We start from the raw sequence: 15,918 nt of genomic DNA on the forward strand, positions 1-15,918 counted from the left end.
CTAGGAGGTATTGCAGGAGCGGGCTATTTTTGGTGTTCAAATAGCCTTCCTGAGAACTCCATTCTAGTGTGCTTTCTCGCCTCTAGTTTTGTTTTTTTTACAGTTCCATAAGATTGATGTAGAATGTTAATGACTATCATGCCTTTTCGTCTTGCAAGACTTGGTCACGTGACTGCAGGCGCTTCCAACACCCTTCGGCTACAGCAGTCTTTTTCTGTCACCCCGTTGGAATCAGGAGGCTGCCGCCTAATACCCATCAGCTGTTGCCAGGTGGCTGTCCTTTTCCGGTCATAGCTTCCTGCAAACTGAACTTTCTTAGCACTGAAACTGATGGCAACATTCAACTAGGCACAATATGACTAAAGACAGGTATAGGCAGCAAAAGCTGTGCCACAGTAAATACGTCAATTAGGGGAAAAAAACAGAGTTGCTTGGAGCATATATGAAACCTCTAATATGACTTCTTGTGAAAACCCCGCATTTGGTTGCAGGGATTTTAGTAACATAGGAGGGAGAAAGTGTAGCGCTCTGTTAACGTCACTTTAAAGAAAACAAAGGATTCCGTGCCATTTAGTAACAATTTTTTTTTTTTTATTGGAATCTTTAAAGTTAGGGTAAGGTCATACTAGCAGATAAAAAGAACATGAGGCATTAGAAAACACAATGATATCGAGTAATGTTCATTTCCAAAGCAGCGTTTCCATGGTTGTACATATAAGCTTTTATAAGGCGCCAATGAAACCGTTGATTACACGCACTCCAAAAAGTAATACTAGAACAAGACAGCAGACATACATAACATAAGACATTGCATAGTTTATGTACTGGTGGCAAATAAATAAAAATACATACTGAGGAGTCCCTTTTGATCAACAAATATTACTTTTTTTTATTAGACATACACTTTGGGCCCGTTATAGCATGAGAGAGGATGCATATAGCCATATTTAAATTATTCGATTTATATAATGGCATATAACATGCATACTAAAAGGAGCCATTTTTAAAACCATAAAAATTAAATGTGGACATTTCAAGTAATGGAATCTAGAAAGTTCCATCAGTGGGAGACTGCTAACTGGTAAAAATATGGAGAAAATGAATATTTCAAGTATGTTAATTAAAAATGGTATCCCTCTAGTCTAGAAGTATTATTCCCAAAATTCCCTTTAATTAGGTGCACAAAGTGCCGTAAATATTAATTCCTCAGTTTCCTAACTTTCATTGCAAACCGCACAACGTCTAATAAATATTACAGGGATTTTCCATTGATGGCAGTTTTTTTTAGGATAGGCCATCAATGTGTCGTTGAGGGCCCCATCTTTGGACCCCTATCGATCAGCAGAACTTGTCCATACACATGTGGCTGATACTGCAGGTGGAGCGAAGACCCTATTCACAGAATTCTAGGCCCAACCACACATTCACAGATGTTGCTGTGACATCAAATGCAGTTGAGGGTCTGCAGCGTTTCAGCAAACACCACTGCCCATTCGTTGCGCTGATTGGTGCGGTTCCCCTCTGCAATCACACACATTGATGGCCTATCCGAAGCATAACCCTTGCTTAATAGAGAACTAGAAATAAATAAGAAAGCGTAGGCCCGACTTTTCTAGACAGGGGCTGAGGAAAGAGCCTAAACCGTGCAGTTGACAGTCTTACAGAGCGTACAACATATACACATTTTAGGTAGCGTGGCTGTTTCAAACGTTCTGCAGCAGTTGTCATCAAAAATATAGGGAGTTGAAAACAATTCGAGAAAAAAAAATAATTTTGAATCAAGTTGGACATCCCACAAACGTAATGATTACACTTCATTTCGGTTATTAGTATCCCTTTTGGTCATAGATTATACACACATGCATTATATATCAGTCATATAGATAAGGAAGGAATTTGTAATAACACCTCTGGACCTCAATAATTCACCAGAACAGTTCTGTACTGTATTTTTTGTCAACATTTTTACTGCAGTTGTCAGGTAGTGTTTAGGCTGTAGTAAAGACAATCTGTGGCACTTCACTGGTCTTGAAAATGCAACTTCCAGATTGTGCTGACAAAGTACCAGAAGGTCCAGCCAGTGCTGCGGAGAGTAAATTTGCTAGAAGGTATACAAACATGGTTGAGAGACTGATCAATAAAGTCATATTTCAGTCTTAGTGAGGTCTATGAATGGACTACAGCCAGCAGAGAGCCTTTAACACTAGCGCATAATCATCTAAACTGAATACAAATCTACTTAGGCAATTCAGCTAATTGTATATAGATCAGGCTCCGTTCTCACCAGCATCAGAGGCGCCTATTACCTTTCCTGCTGGACAAAGCCCAGAAAAGAGAACAATAGAAAGTTTGGAAACACTCTTGCTTATTCTCACATCTAGTTAGGCCCCATGCACACGACCGTGGCCGCAATCACAGGCACGGCCGGCCACCGACTGCCATCCGCATTTTCAGGCCGTGCTCCCATACAAAGTACGGGAGCACAGCCCGCAAAATGCAAAAGAATGGCTATGTTCCATAATTTTCTGAACATTTCTACGGCCCGGACACCCATCCGTAGCACTACGGAAAGGTGTCCGCGTTCAATGAAAGTGAATGGGTTCATTTTTGCGGACCGCAAAAACTGAGGTTTTCTTTTACGGTCGTGTGCATGGGGCCTTAGAAAGACGGAAGGTAGAACAGATGCCTCCAGCACTAGTGAAACCAGAAAGGCTGCATTTACTTGGTCTTATTAACAGCGGTTCATAATCCATCCCAGGAATACAGGCAGACCAAACGTTCTCTCTTTCCCCTTATGAGATCGGTTCCTGTTTTAAGCATGAAATATACAGTCACTATGGTTGAGTGAAGGCAGCCTTACAGAAAAGAAAACCACATACGCGAATATAAAGCACTTGGCTTGTTTCCTCAACTTGACGAGTAAGGATATAATATATACATATATTCTGAACTATAAGACATGGCTGGTTTAACCAAGTATTCCCTGCTTTTAACGATATTTGTAAAATATTTAGTGCATTTTCTATCACAAGTCCACAGCAAAATACTTGACATGAATGGTAGTGCTTTTAAACGGTTAAAAATTACATTTAAAACGGTTGTGCTAAGAGATTATCTATACATTTTATTATTTAGTCCCTTTAAGATGGAAAATGAACTAATATGAAGATAAGGACACAAGTATGAGGTAAACCATATAACAATAGGCTTGTGCAAGTCTTCGCAACGCTTCAATTCTTGGGTTTTGACAGTCCTGGCAATGTGCAGAGGTTCTCTCCGTCTGGTTTCAAGAATCAGTTCAGCTTGTCTGGCTATAGAAGAGGAAGGAAATGACCTTGCTGGACTCCGATCACACAACATTACTCACAGTGACTTCCCAGAGCGTTACTTCAAATACAGAACTGGATACAATTCTAGCCCTGCTGCGATGGCAAAAAATGGTCATAGGCCCAAAGATAAAGCTGCAACGTGCCACGTCTGAATCCAGCAAGGAGCTACTGTGCGCACCGCTTTAGACTTCAACATGGGGAACAAAAGATCTTTAGAAAAAAAAATTAAGACATAGGGCATGTGTAATGGAAGCAATAAAACACAGGGAACAGTGACAAAAATGCAGTTTAGGTGATGCGGAACAGTAAAGCACATTGACCTTGTACAGCTTTTCATAATTAAAAATCGCACTTGCCAAAACGGTTTGGTTCTTTGAGAAACGGAGAAAAAAATAAAATAAATTAACTCCTCCAATGATTAGGTTTCTGAACAGTCCAATAATGGTTACAATGAGGCTTAATGCACAACCCCCGAATAGCACATGCCTTAGGTTGACCTCCATAAAACCATGCATCTTCCTGGTGGCCATGTAACCGAGCAGACTTCTACTTCAATAGAACTTGTAAAATGCTTCCTGCATTTTATGATGAAACAGAAATCTAGCAACCGCATGGAAAGGAGGTCTTGGCTCCAGAATTTAGCTCTACTGTATTCTCTGGAGGCTGACTCAAAACCAGTGGCTTGTGACTCTTGAGCTTGTGGGCCAGTGTCATGAATATAGCCTCAACATGGTCATTGGTATTCTTGGCAGAGGTTTCAAACATTGGCATGCTGTGTAAATCAGCAAACTTTTGGGCCAAGTCAGTGGGTACTTGAATAGAGTCCTTTAGGTCACACTTATTGCCAACCAGAATTCGGGGGACATCGTTGGTAAGTAAATGCCGCTTGCACTCCTCTATCCAGGCTGGTAGGCTCTGGAAACTTGCCATGTTGGTGATGTCATAGACAAAAACCACAGCATGTACATTCCTATAGTAATGTTGTACCATGCTCTTGCGGAAACGTTCTTGTCCAGCCGTGTCCCATAACTGAATCTGCAAAATGAGGCAAAAAAAAATGAAATATATTGAAGTAAATAGACCTTGCATTGCTTGTAGCATGAAAAATATATTAATACGGTAGTACTTTCAGAAATCCGCTTACTGTAAGACTAGATTCACGCGAACGTGGGGAAACGGACATGAAAAACGATATTTTTCACATCCGAGGTGCCCCGTGCGGGTTCCGTTTTCACGGATCCCCATAGACTTGAGTCTATGAAGGCATCCGTTGAAAAATAGAACATGCCCTATTTTGTTCCGTTTTAACGGACCCTTCACATGGTCCGTTGAAACAACGGCCGTGTGAATGTCCCCATTGAAATACATGCGTCCATGTGACGGCCGTTGTTTTAACAGCCGTCACATGGACGTAAACTACGTTAGTCTGAATTCGGCCTAAGGCTATATTCACACCTGCGCTCGTTTTTCCGTTGCTATACTCTGAGTAGCAGAACAAGGGAATAACTGGAAGCGCTGGTTCCATTTCACTACGAACACAACCGGTGGCCGACGGAACCCTTTGACCTTAATGGGTTCCGTCAGCTGTCTTTCGGGGTGTCCGTGGTTTTACCGGAAAGCATAGCACAGCATGCTGCACTATTGTTCCCGGTAATCTCGGCCGGATCTGCGACAGAGGCCCTTAACGGAGCCTCCAACGCAGGTGTGAACAAGGCCTTACACTAATGGGGTTTAAAGGAACAGTGTCACGAAAAAAAAATTTTTTTACATCAGTTTGATTTTTGTGTTTTATTAAAAACTTTTATATTTGTGTGTTTGTGTTTTACTTTTTTTTATTTTTGAACTTTTTCTTCCCTATGGAGGCTGCCATTTTTTTTTCCATTTCTGTAGGTGTCGATTAACGACACATACAGACATGGAATACGGCAGCTCCAGTCCCATAATGAATGCGAACGGGGCCCGTTCCATCCACTATGCTGTACGCCGTCTGTATGGGAACGGCGCATGCGCCGCTCCCACACAGTCCAAGTTGAACGGTGCGCCGTCCGGCGCCATTTTCCTGTAGACCGGAAGTCGCGGCCGGACAGTAAGATTACTACTTCCGGTCGCGGCTTCCGGACTTGTGCACTTGGAGCGGCGGTAGCAGACTGAGCGGACGGACCGGAGGGAGCGGCGGCGACTGGAGCAGATAAGTTATTTCTGTGTATGTACGTGTTTCAGTGTGTGTTTACTAGTGTATGTTAACCTACTACACTGTGTGTTAGCTCAAAAAATGGCGACACACAGTGTAGGAGGTTTGACCGTTCAATCCCCTCGTTTCTCCCGGTACCAGCCAGGATAAAGGAGGGGGGATTCTGAGAGCGAGTGAGTTTTCTCAAATTTTGCAGCATAAAGCAATGTGGTTGCTTTACCACATGCAATGCTTCAATTTTGGGAATTGCGCCATCTAGTGACCAGCACAGGGAAATATTATAAATTAGAATCTAATTTATAATATTTCCTGACTCGTGAAAAAAATAAAAAAAAATTAGAACAATGTTTAATCACTTATACACTAACTGTTTAACTAAAAAAAAAAAAATTTTTTTTTTCTAGCGTCACATTCCCTTTAAGGAGATTAGAGAAACAAAGCTGCTTTTTCAGAAAGAGCTCCATTCTCGTATATGGGTGGAATTGCAGTTTTCTACTTGAATGGGGCTGTGCTGCAATACCAGACCCAGCCCTGAGACAAGAGTGCCACTGTTTTTGGAAGAAAGCAGCCATATTTTTTGTAATCTTATACAACTCCTTCAAGTTTCATCCTATTCCCTAAAAGGTTGCCGACAGTACAGAGCAGTTACCAGCAAACGCTAACATGTAGACACGTTCATGCTTGGTCTGTCGTGAGACATAAGTATTGGAAAACAAGGTGCTTTATAATATACAGTGAAGGAAATAAGTATTTGATCCCTTGCTGATTTTGTAAGTTTGCCCACTGCCAAAGACATGAACAATCTAGAATTTTTAGGCTAGGTTAATTTTACCAGTGAGAGATAGATTATATAAAAAGAAAAACAGAAAATCACAGTCAAAATTATATATATTTATTTGCATTGTGCACAGAGAAATAAGTATTTGATCCCCTACCAACCATTAAGAGTTCAGCCTCCTCCAGACCAGTTACACGCTCCAAATCAACTTGGTGCCTGCATTAAAGACAGCTGTCTTACATGGTCACCTGTATAAAAGACTCCTGTCCACAGACTCAATTAATCAGTCTGACTCTAACCTCTACAACATGGGCAAGACCAAAGAGCTTTCTAAGGATGTCAGGGACAAGATCATAGACCTGCACAAGGCTGGAATGGGCTACAAAACCATAAGTAAGACGCTGGGTGAGAAGGAGACAACTGTTGGTGCAATAGTAAGAAAATGGAAGACATACAAAATGACTGTCAATCGACATCGATCTGGGGCTCCATGCAAAATCTCACCTCGTGGGGTATCCTTGATCCTGAGGAAGGTGAGAGCTCAGCTGAAAACTACACGGGGGGAACTTGTTAATGATCTCAAGGCAGCTGGGACCACAGTCACCAAGAAAACCATTGGTAACACATTACGCCGTAATGGATTAAAATCCTGCAGTGCCCGCAAGGTCCCCCTGCTCAAGAAGGCACATGTACAGGCCCGTCTGAAGTTTGCAAATTAACATCTGGATGATTCTGAGAGTGATTGGGAGAAGGTGCTGTGGTCAGATGAGACTAAAATTGAGCTCTTTGGCATTAACTCAACTCGCCATGTTTGGAGGAAGAGAAATACTGTCTATGACCCAAAGAACACCGTCCCCACTGTCAAGCATGGAGGTGGAAACATTATGTTTTGGGGGTGTTTCTCTGCTAAGGGCACAGGACTACTTCACCGCATCAATGGGAGAATGGATGGAGCCATGTACCGTCAAATCCTGAGTGACAAACTCCTTCCCTCCACCAGGACATTAAAAATGGCTCGTGGCTGGGTCTTCCAGCACGACAATGACCCGAAACATACAGCCAAGGCAACAAAGGAGTGGCTCAAAAAGAAGCACATTAAGGTCATGGAGTGGCCTAGCCAGTCTCCAGACCTTAATCCCATCGAAAACTTATGGAGGGAGCTGAAGATCCGAGTTGCCAAGAGACAGCCTCGAAATCTTAATGATTTACAGATGATCTGCAAAGAGGAGTGGGCCAAAATTCCATCTAACATGTGTGCAAACCTCATCATCAACTACAAAAAACGTCTGACTGCTGTGCTTGCCAACAAGGGTTTTGCCACCAAGTATTAAGTCTGGTTTGCCAAAGGGATCAAATACTTATTTCTCTGTGCACAATGCAAATAAATATATATAAATTTTGACAATGTGATTTTCTGTTTTTTTTATATAATCTATCTCTCACTGGTAAAATTAACCTAGCCTAAAAATTATAGACTGTTCATGTCTGACAGTGGGCAAACTTACAAAATCAGCAAGGGATCAAATACTTATTTCCTTCACTGTAGATATCCCAGATCTGTACCACAGTGCACCCTATGATTCTGAGAAAATGTTGGGGAGCACTAGAAGCTACATCCAAATTCATTCATGCACTCTTAACTTAATCGTATCATTACCTTTATTTTTTCTCCATCTATTTCTACACACCTCTCCCTAAAGTCCACACCGATGGTGGCCTCAGTCCGTTCAGGGAAATAGCTCGTGCAGAAGCGGTACGTCAGGCAGGTCTTTCCCACGTTGGAATCGCCAATTACAATAATCTTAAAAATCCTGGCCCGGGCAGATCCATAAGAGCATGTGCTGCTGATACTGGCTTCCAAGGATGATTCAAGTCCTCTGTCTCCACCGGTGGCTGAAGACATAGTTACCCACAAGCAACTGCTGTAAAAGAAATGATGAGAATACAAGTCGTGTGAACTGGAATAGCAAGTCAAAACCCAAGGCCGGGATACAGAATCCATGTGTGACAAGTAACAAGTGCTGAAGATAGCAAATAAAAGAACATGTTCTCTAATAAAGAGGTTCTTAGTCCGGAGAACTAAATCCTAATAAATGATAGGCCCTTGTACCATTTCATAAGAGAACGTAGCTGTACAGCGGGCCCTGCGGCGAACACTACACGGTGTATGTGGTTATACAACAGTATAGTCATGCAACTTTTTAAACGAGCATCTGTAAATCACGGGACGAAAGTGGTCATGCACCCCTAGCCTAAACATAAAAGGTAAGTATTGGCCAAACTATTTCAACTATTTTCCCCTATTGTTGGCCATGAATTCACACACAATTTCTTGCTTTTAAAAAAAACATGAGTGTTTTTCAAATGTAATGTGTGGTTTTTTTTTATAAAGTTTTTCACATAGTGTAATTTTGTACATTCATTTTTTGTGGCGTAAGGCCAGACAAGAAAACGCACAAAAACCCTGTGTGCGAATCCAGCCTAAGGCCGGGTTCCCTCGTAGCGTAAACGCAGCGGAATTTCCGCAACAGAGTGGTGTGTGGAAATTCCGGAGCATTTACAGTAGCAGCAAAGTGGATGAGATTTAAGAAATCTCATGCCCACGCTGCGCAAAAAATACCAGCGTAAGTGTTAATAAATTGACCTGTGGAGCTGAATTTAATTCCGCAGCAGGTCAATTTATGCAGCGTTTTTGTTGATTTTCTGTTGCGGGTTTTCCCCATTGAATTCCATGGGGATGCAAAACCCGCAAAAGAAAGCCAAGTGTTGCGACTTTTGTGGTCGTGATATTTACACAGCGTATCCGACCCGTGGGGACCCGGCCTTAGGGTGGGTTCACGCTTAGCGTATACCCTGCAGATTTACCGTTCTGATTTTCGGGCCAAAAATCTGCAGTGTGTTAGAGTGGCAGCAAAGTGAATGAATTGAAACAGATCTCACCCACACGTTGCAGGAAAACTACGCACAGAACACGTACGTAAATTTACCAGTGGTCCAGATTATAAATCCGCAGTGTCAATCAATGCATTTGTTGCAGAATTTCCCCATTGAGTTCAATTAGGGAAGTCAAATTCCACAACAAATGCCATTGCTTACGGAATTTGCTGCGATTACGCTCCGTATTTGCATGTTGAAAAAATAAAAAAGCCTATACTCACCAATTAGAGGCTGCAGCGGTCACATGTGATGAAACGCTATCACAGGAGACCACCTGGACACCGAGCACCCGGACGAACAACGAAATGGCAACGTCCGGAAAGGAGTATAGGCTTTTATTTCTGGAGGCCGTTTCCTGAAGTAGAAAATTCAGCCAAATATACACACCAAATTAAATAATCATTTGGTGCGAGTATTCAGCCGGATTTCCCTGCATGTTCTGGGTCGCATGCGCCGCAATTTTACCACAGCGTATATGCCCCGTATGAACATACCCTTAAAATGTTGATACGTTGAGTTTGTTTTCATTTTCACAGGTATTGGGTCTCAATCTGTAGTTTATGTTATGATTATCTGTCAGACAGTTGAAATCTAATGTCTATGGCCATCTTATGAAGGCAGTTCAAGGCCTTATTCACACAATGCAGATTTTGCATGCATTTTTTTTAAAGCCAAAACCAGAATTGGATTCATGAGAGCAGATACATTACACCTTTCTTTATATATTTCTTCTGTATGTGTTCCGTTCCTGGTTTTGGCTTAAAAAAAATACTGGGAAAATCTGCATCAAATTTGCACTGTGTGAACAAGGCCTTATTACTCACATCCACACAGGACAGATAGGTGGACAATAAGGGGTTTGACGGTGCTATACAAAATGTATATAAGCATCATGGCTTCTGTTTATAACAGAGTACTGACTGCTATGCCAGATCGGATACCGATGAATCCTGAGGGACCTCAGTGACTTATAATGGGGTCTGTCATTTTCCATCCGCGTCCGTTATTTTTTATTATAAGAATAGAACTGCAGACTGCATTATTCTTGCCATCAAATATATTGGAACCAGGGCGTAACTAGGAAAGACTGGACCCCATAGCCAACTCTTGACTGGGGCCCTGCCTAGGTGCCACAAGCAGTCCACGTTATAGATAGTGCCCCTTGTAGAATGTGCCATACAGCCCACCTGCAGAGAGTGCTATACAGCCCCGCCTATAGACTGCGTCACACCCCACTTGTAGATAGTGCCATACAGCCCCCCTGTAGATATCGCAATAAAGCCCCCCTGTATATAGCGCTATACCGCTCCCACTTTATATAGTGCCACACAGCCCACCCTCCCTTTTAGCTAGTGCCGCACATCCCCCCCCCCCCCCATAGTAGATAGTGGCACACAGACCCCTGTAGATTGCACCACAGCCCCCCCCCCCTTGTAAATAGTGCCATACAGCCCCCCTAGTAGATAGTGCCACACAGATCCCCCATGTGTATAGTGCCACACAGCCCCGCCCTTGTGTATAGTGCCACACGGCAATGGCGCATCCGATAAAAAAAGTTATATCGGCCAGGGGGATGTCACGCAAACATGGAAAGGTGGGTTGGAGGCAGGACTATGTGACTCTTCAGGATAGCGGCACCGCCCAATGACCCTCTAATGAGTACTTAGCATATAGTGTGTGTCGTTTTAAAAGTGGATTTTACAGATTCTGCTTCATCTGAAAAAAGCATACATTTGGAAATATTGTCAGGTCATGTATCACCGCATGGTGGCGGTTCAAGGGGTTAAAACTACCAGACAGGTTCCTGTAAAGGGAAGTGAGATATATATATATATTCCTGCTATTTCATTCCAAGGAGTTGATTCATCCTTACTATGGTAACGTGCACATGGCCTGATTTCCAGTCTACATTGAGTGCTGTGTTTTTTGCATCTGTTCGAACTATATATATATATATATATATATATATATATATATATATATATATATATATATATATATATATATGTGTGTATGTATATGTGTGTATATGTATATATATATAATATATATGTGTATGTATAGTACATATAATGTATCATGAGCCAGGGCTGTAACAGCCCTGGTCATGAATGCGGTTCTAAGCGAAGCAGGACAATTAGCATGTCCCTGCTTTGTTTGGAAACCATGGAGACAAGGGATAGTTATCCCCCGTCTCCATTTCAAGTCTCCCGCGCGCACGGACTGTCTCGTGCGTGCGCTCATGAGTCGGCTGGTGATACATTATCACCATGCCGACCCAAGCTAGCCAGGGGCAAGCGCCACATCCCCCGCTGCGAGCGTACCGACAGGGTTAAATAGCCCTGCGTCTGTACGCTCAGGGGCCGAAGCTAGCAGAAGACGATCAGCTGAGAGCTGCCTGCCTGCCTCCCACACCACCGACCCGGCTCACCTCTCTCTTTCCTCCAAAGACCTGGGCTCCTGCTCCTGCCTCTGCTGCTCCACCAAAGTCAAGCTAAGTATCAAGTGTAGCAGCAGCTACACTTAACCCTGTCTCTCCCTGTCTCCTCCTGCTGTAACCCTTGCTTCCGTGAGTTAACCCCTTGATCTCCCTGAGTACTGTCCCAGAGTCCCTAAGTTCCCAGAGTTAACCCTGGCTTCCCTGAGTTAACCCCTTGCTCTCCCTGAGTACAGTCCCAGAGTTCCCCCCTTGCTCTCCCTGAGTACTGTCCCTGAGTTAACCCTTGCTCTCCCTGAGCCCCTACTGTCCCCGAGTTAACCCCTTGCTCTCCCAGAGTACTGTCCCAGAGTTCCCTGAGTTAACCCCTTGCTCTCCCTGAGTACTGTCCCTGAGTTAACCCTTGCTTCCCTGAGTTAACCCCTTGCTCTCCCTGAGTACTATCCCAGAGTTAACCCCTTGCTCTCCCTGAGTACTGTCCCAGAGTTAACCCTTGCTTCCCTGAATTAACCCCTTGCTCTCCCCGAGTACTGTCCCAGAGTTAACCCTTGCTTCCCTGAGTCCCTGAGTTAACCCCTTGCTCTCCCCAAGTTAACCCCTTGCTCTCCCTAAGTTAACCCCTGCTTCCGAGTTAACCCCTTGCTCTCACCGGAATACTGTCCCAGAGTTAACCCTTTCTTCTCTGAGTAATCCTGTGTTCCCTAAGTTCACCCTTGCTGCCCTAAGTACCCTGCAGTGACCCTTGACCTGCACATCCCCATGTACACAGAAACCCATTCCCCTTGTTCCTCCTTATCCCGTATTAACCCTTCGTGTATAGGGAAAGTTATATTAGGAGGGAGTGGGATAGAGAGCGTGTGAGAATCACAAGTAACTTATGTGTATTGTGTTGTAACGTAACTGTATTCTGTGTAGGTTTAGGTAAGTGGGTGGCGGTATAATATTGTGATACCGTGTTTATACTGTACTGTGATTAGTTACTGTATTATATATGAGTGATTACTGTATGTTAATAAATATTACCTTTATGTACTATACGGTCTTATTCCCTTGAGCAGCCGCTAAAGCAATTAGATCGACGTTCGTATAAGGAAAAGGTAGGGGGAACTAGGCATAACCCTAGTGACCGATTATAAAGGCGGTAGTAATAGTGGGTGCCACTAACCAGTGAATCCCGCTATTACCCCACCCCCATTAACAGTTCCCATGAAATATACAATGAATTGAACCAAGCTCTGACATATACGGCTCCAGAACCAAGCTCAATACATATATACAGTACCAGAACTAAACCCAGTACATATATACAGCACCAGAACAATACAGCTCAATTTAGTGCAACCACTGCCGTATAGGTTTGTACGGTGTAAAACTACAGCTCCCAGCATGGCCTGAACAATAGTAAGGATATGCTGGGAGATGCTGTTTCACAAAAAAAAAAAATCATACCACCCATCATCTCGCTGCAGATCATACCGTGACTACAGTGCTGAATAGAGGCAGAATAAACATTTACATTAAGTGACTCACCGGTGACGTCTCAGATTCTAGTTCTTTTCTTCTCCCTCCGGTCCAGACGTCTATGACGGATTTCTACCGGCCATGACCCATTTCTGCAGTTTTCCGCTCAGATATCTTCAGCTTCTCACTTTTAAAATATTTCTGCACCTATAAAACGAAGTAAAAATTCTCAACACCTCTAAATATAATAAAAGCGCCATACACTGTACCACTAACTATAATAGCGCCATACACTGTGTCCCTGATTATAATAGTACCATACACTGTGTCACACACACACACACACACAGTGCCCCCTAAAGATAGTACCCCCATAGGCCCCTTTAGATAGTGACCCCCACAGAGCACCTGTAGATAGTGCCCTACATAGAAGCCACTGTATATAGTGACCCACATACAGCTCTCTGTAGAGCTGCAAGGCAATAATTCTAACCACAGAGCCACCGTGCTGCCCTACATATAGCTTCCCCTATAGATAGTGCTCCACATATAGCCCACCTCTGTAGATAGTGCCTCACATATAGCCCACCCCTGTGGACAGTGCCCTATATATAGCACCCCTGTAGCTAGTGCCCCACAGGTAACCCACTCCTGTATTTAGTGTCCCACATATAGCCCACCCCTATAGTGACCTACAAATAGCTCCCCTAGTGCTCTACATATAGCCCACCCCTGTATATAGTGTCCCACATATAGTTCCCCCTGTATATAGTGCCCCACATAGAACCCCCCCTGTATATAGTGGCCCACATATAGACCCCCCTGTATATAGTGGCCCACATATAGACCCCCCTGTATATAGTGGCCCACATATAGACCCCCCTGTATATAGTGGCCCACATATAGACCCCCCTGTATATAGTGGCCCACATATAGACCCCCTGTATATAGTGGCCCACATATAGACCCTCCCTGTATATAGTGGCCCACATCCACATATAGACCCCCCTGTATATAGTGGCCCACATCCACATATAGACCCCCCTGTATATAGTGGCCCACATCCCCACATATAGATGACCCCCCTGTAGAGAACGCCACTCACAGTTTTAGTAGAAAAAAAATAATTATATACTCACCCTGATCCTGTTCCCACGCTGTCCAGTGGCATTGCATATCTGCTCTCTTCTGAGCAGGTCTGCTGGGGCTGAACGACGCAAGCAGCGAGTCGTTCAAAGGTGCTGATTGGCGTTTCAGAAGGACTTGCCCCGTCAATCACCGCGTTTCAAGCACGGACGCGGCGCAACGATGTCATTGCGCCGTTAGCGTCGTTGAAAGGCTCCGATTGGCAGGGCAAGTCATTTTGCCCCGCCAATCAGCGCCATTGTACAGCGCTGAATGGTCGGGCACAGAACGTGCCCGGCTATCCAGCGCCGATGCATGTATTTGTACCTGCGTCCTATAGACGCAGGTACAATTACTGCAAGAGGGGGTGGCTGTCGCTAGCACCGAGGCCCCCTCCGGTGCTAGCGACGCCCCCGGGCATGAGGGCCCGTGCCGCCCAGCCCATAAATGTTAGAGGCTAGGCGGCGCGGGCCCTGTGGTAGGGGGGGGTGTTGGGCGGCACGGGCCCCCTCAAGCCCCGAAGCAGCAGCTACAGAAGTAGTTACGCCACGGATTGGAGCCCTTGATGGAGCTGCATAGATGCCAGTGTGAACAGAGGCCAATATGTGTAGATGAGGTTTACAGTGTTGCAGTTTGCGTTCAGTGACCTCCCAATGTAGAAGAAAGTGGGGAGACCTAATATGAAGCCCACCCCTATGTCCATAGAAATGTATGGACGGTTCAAAAAAAGGGAGACAGAAGACATAACGTGACTGGTTATCTGGACCAAAATACCCCGTGTTCAGGGGCTCCGCCACCAGAAACACAATGTGGCACTTGGCTCATTGTTGATAGTAATCTGACCAGTCATGAATCGCATTCACCACTGCCCGGACACCATCAATAGCATCGTCCATCGTGAGTGTGTGGCCCTTTGTTGGGATCTTTAGTTGATAGGACAGTGGGTTCATTTTACACCGGATCATGCCACCAGTTGATAACAGAGAGCGGCGATCCATCCGATGTGCCAGGAATACTTATTACTATTATCAGCGACACACAGGGTGCCGGTCACTGTGCAGACTATGAGAACAAGTGCAAGAACCGAGGGGCAGCACGGGCCGGGTGCTGTAACCCGGGGAGAGGCGCACAGCTGGAGATGGAGCGCGCCCACGTATACATGCCGGGGACGCGCCCACACTATTACTCACCTAGCGGGGCTTGTTTGTTTCCCCGACAAATACCCGCTGAGCCCGGCACACCGGAGAAACGCTCACCAAGGGATATAGGGAAATCAGTGCAGAGCGGCCGGCTGCTTTGGCATTCACTCGCTCGCTCCTCCTACTTTGGCTTCGTCACCTCTGCTACTCCCTCCTGCCTCCGCCCTGCTGGGAGAAGATAAACAATTTCGCCATATTTCAACTGGGCGGTCCTTAGTTGATTTATGGTCTAGTCGCCCATAATAAAAATGGCCGTTCGGAATATTACGTCATCAACTTGCTACCGAGGGGCGGGGCAGTATGTTGTTCCGTAAAGAGTGGAAGTGACCACTCTGCTTGCTTTTGCTGAATTTTAACAAGCTGCGCCACTGCTGGATACAGTGACTCTCTGAAATCAATTTAGACCGTATGATTTTGGATTGAAGAAATGTGCTCCACACCTTTGGATCGTGTCCTTTTGG

The 15,918-nt window shown here is 44.5% G+C and overlaps 1 protein-coding gene across 4 annotated transcripts; it reads right to left on the reverse strand.

The window, feature by feature from the left end:
* Window positions 1–591: 591 nt before the first annotated feature.
* RAB33B (RAB33B, member RAS oncogene family) lies at window positions 592–15,623 on the reverse strand. 4 transcript variants are annotated; one of them, XM_075860429.1, is made up of 4 exons: window positions 15,449–15,623; window positions 13,203–13,340; window positions 7,956–8,220; window positions 592–4,364 (listed from the first exon to the last, which is right to left on the reverse strand). In XM_075860429.1, exons 3-4 carry the CDS (start codon window positions 8,199–8,201, stop codon window positions 3,930–3,932), a joined length of 681 nt encoding a protein of 226 aa, XP_075716544.1. In that variant the 5' UTR covers window positions 8,202–8,220; window positions 13,203–13,340; window positions 15,449–15,623; the 3' UTR covers window positions 592–3,929. The 4 variants fall into 4 exon arrangements, with proteins under 4 accessions (XP_075716544.1, XP_075716545.1, XP_075716543.1 ...); XM_075860430.1 differs by lacking the exon at window positions 13,203–13,340 and having other exon boundaries at window positions 7,956–8,217; XM_075860428.1 differs by lacking the exon at window positions 13,203–13,340.
* Between the last annotated feature and the right edge of the window lie 295 nt (window positions 15,624–15,918).

The sequence above is a fragment of the Rhinoderma darwinii genome, chromosome 1 (genome assembly GCF_050947455.1).
Source record: "Rhinoderma darwinii isolate aRhiDar2 chromosome 1, aRhiDar2.hap1, whole genome shotgun sequence".
NCBI lineage: Eukaryota > Metazoa > Chordata > Amphibia > Anura > Rhinodermatidae > Rhinoderma > Rhinoderma darwinii.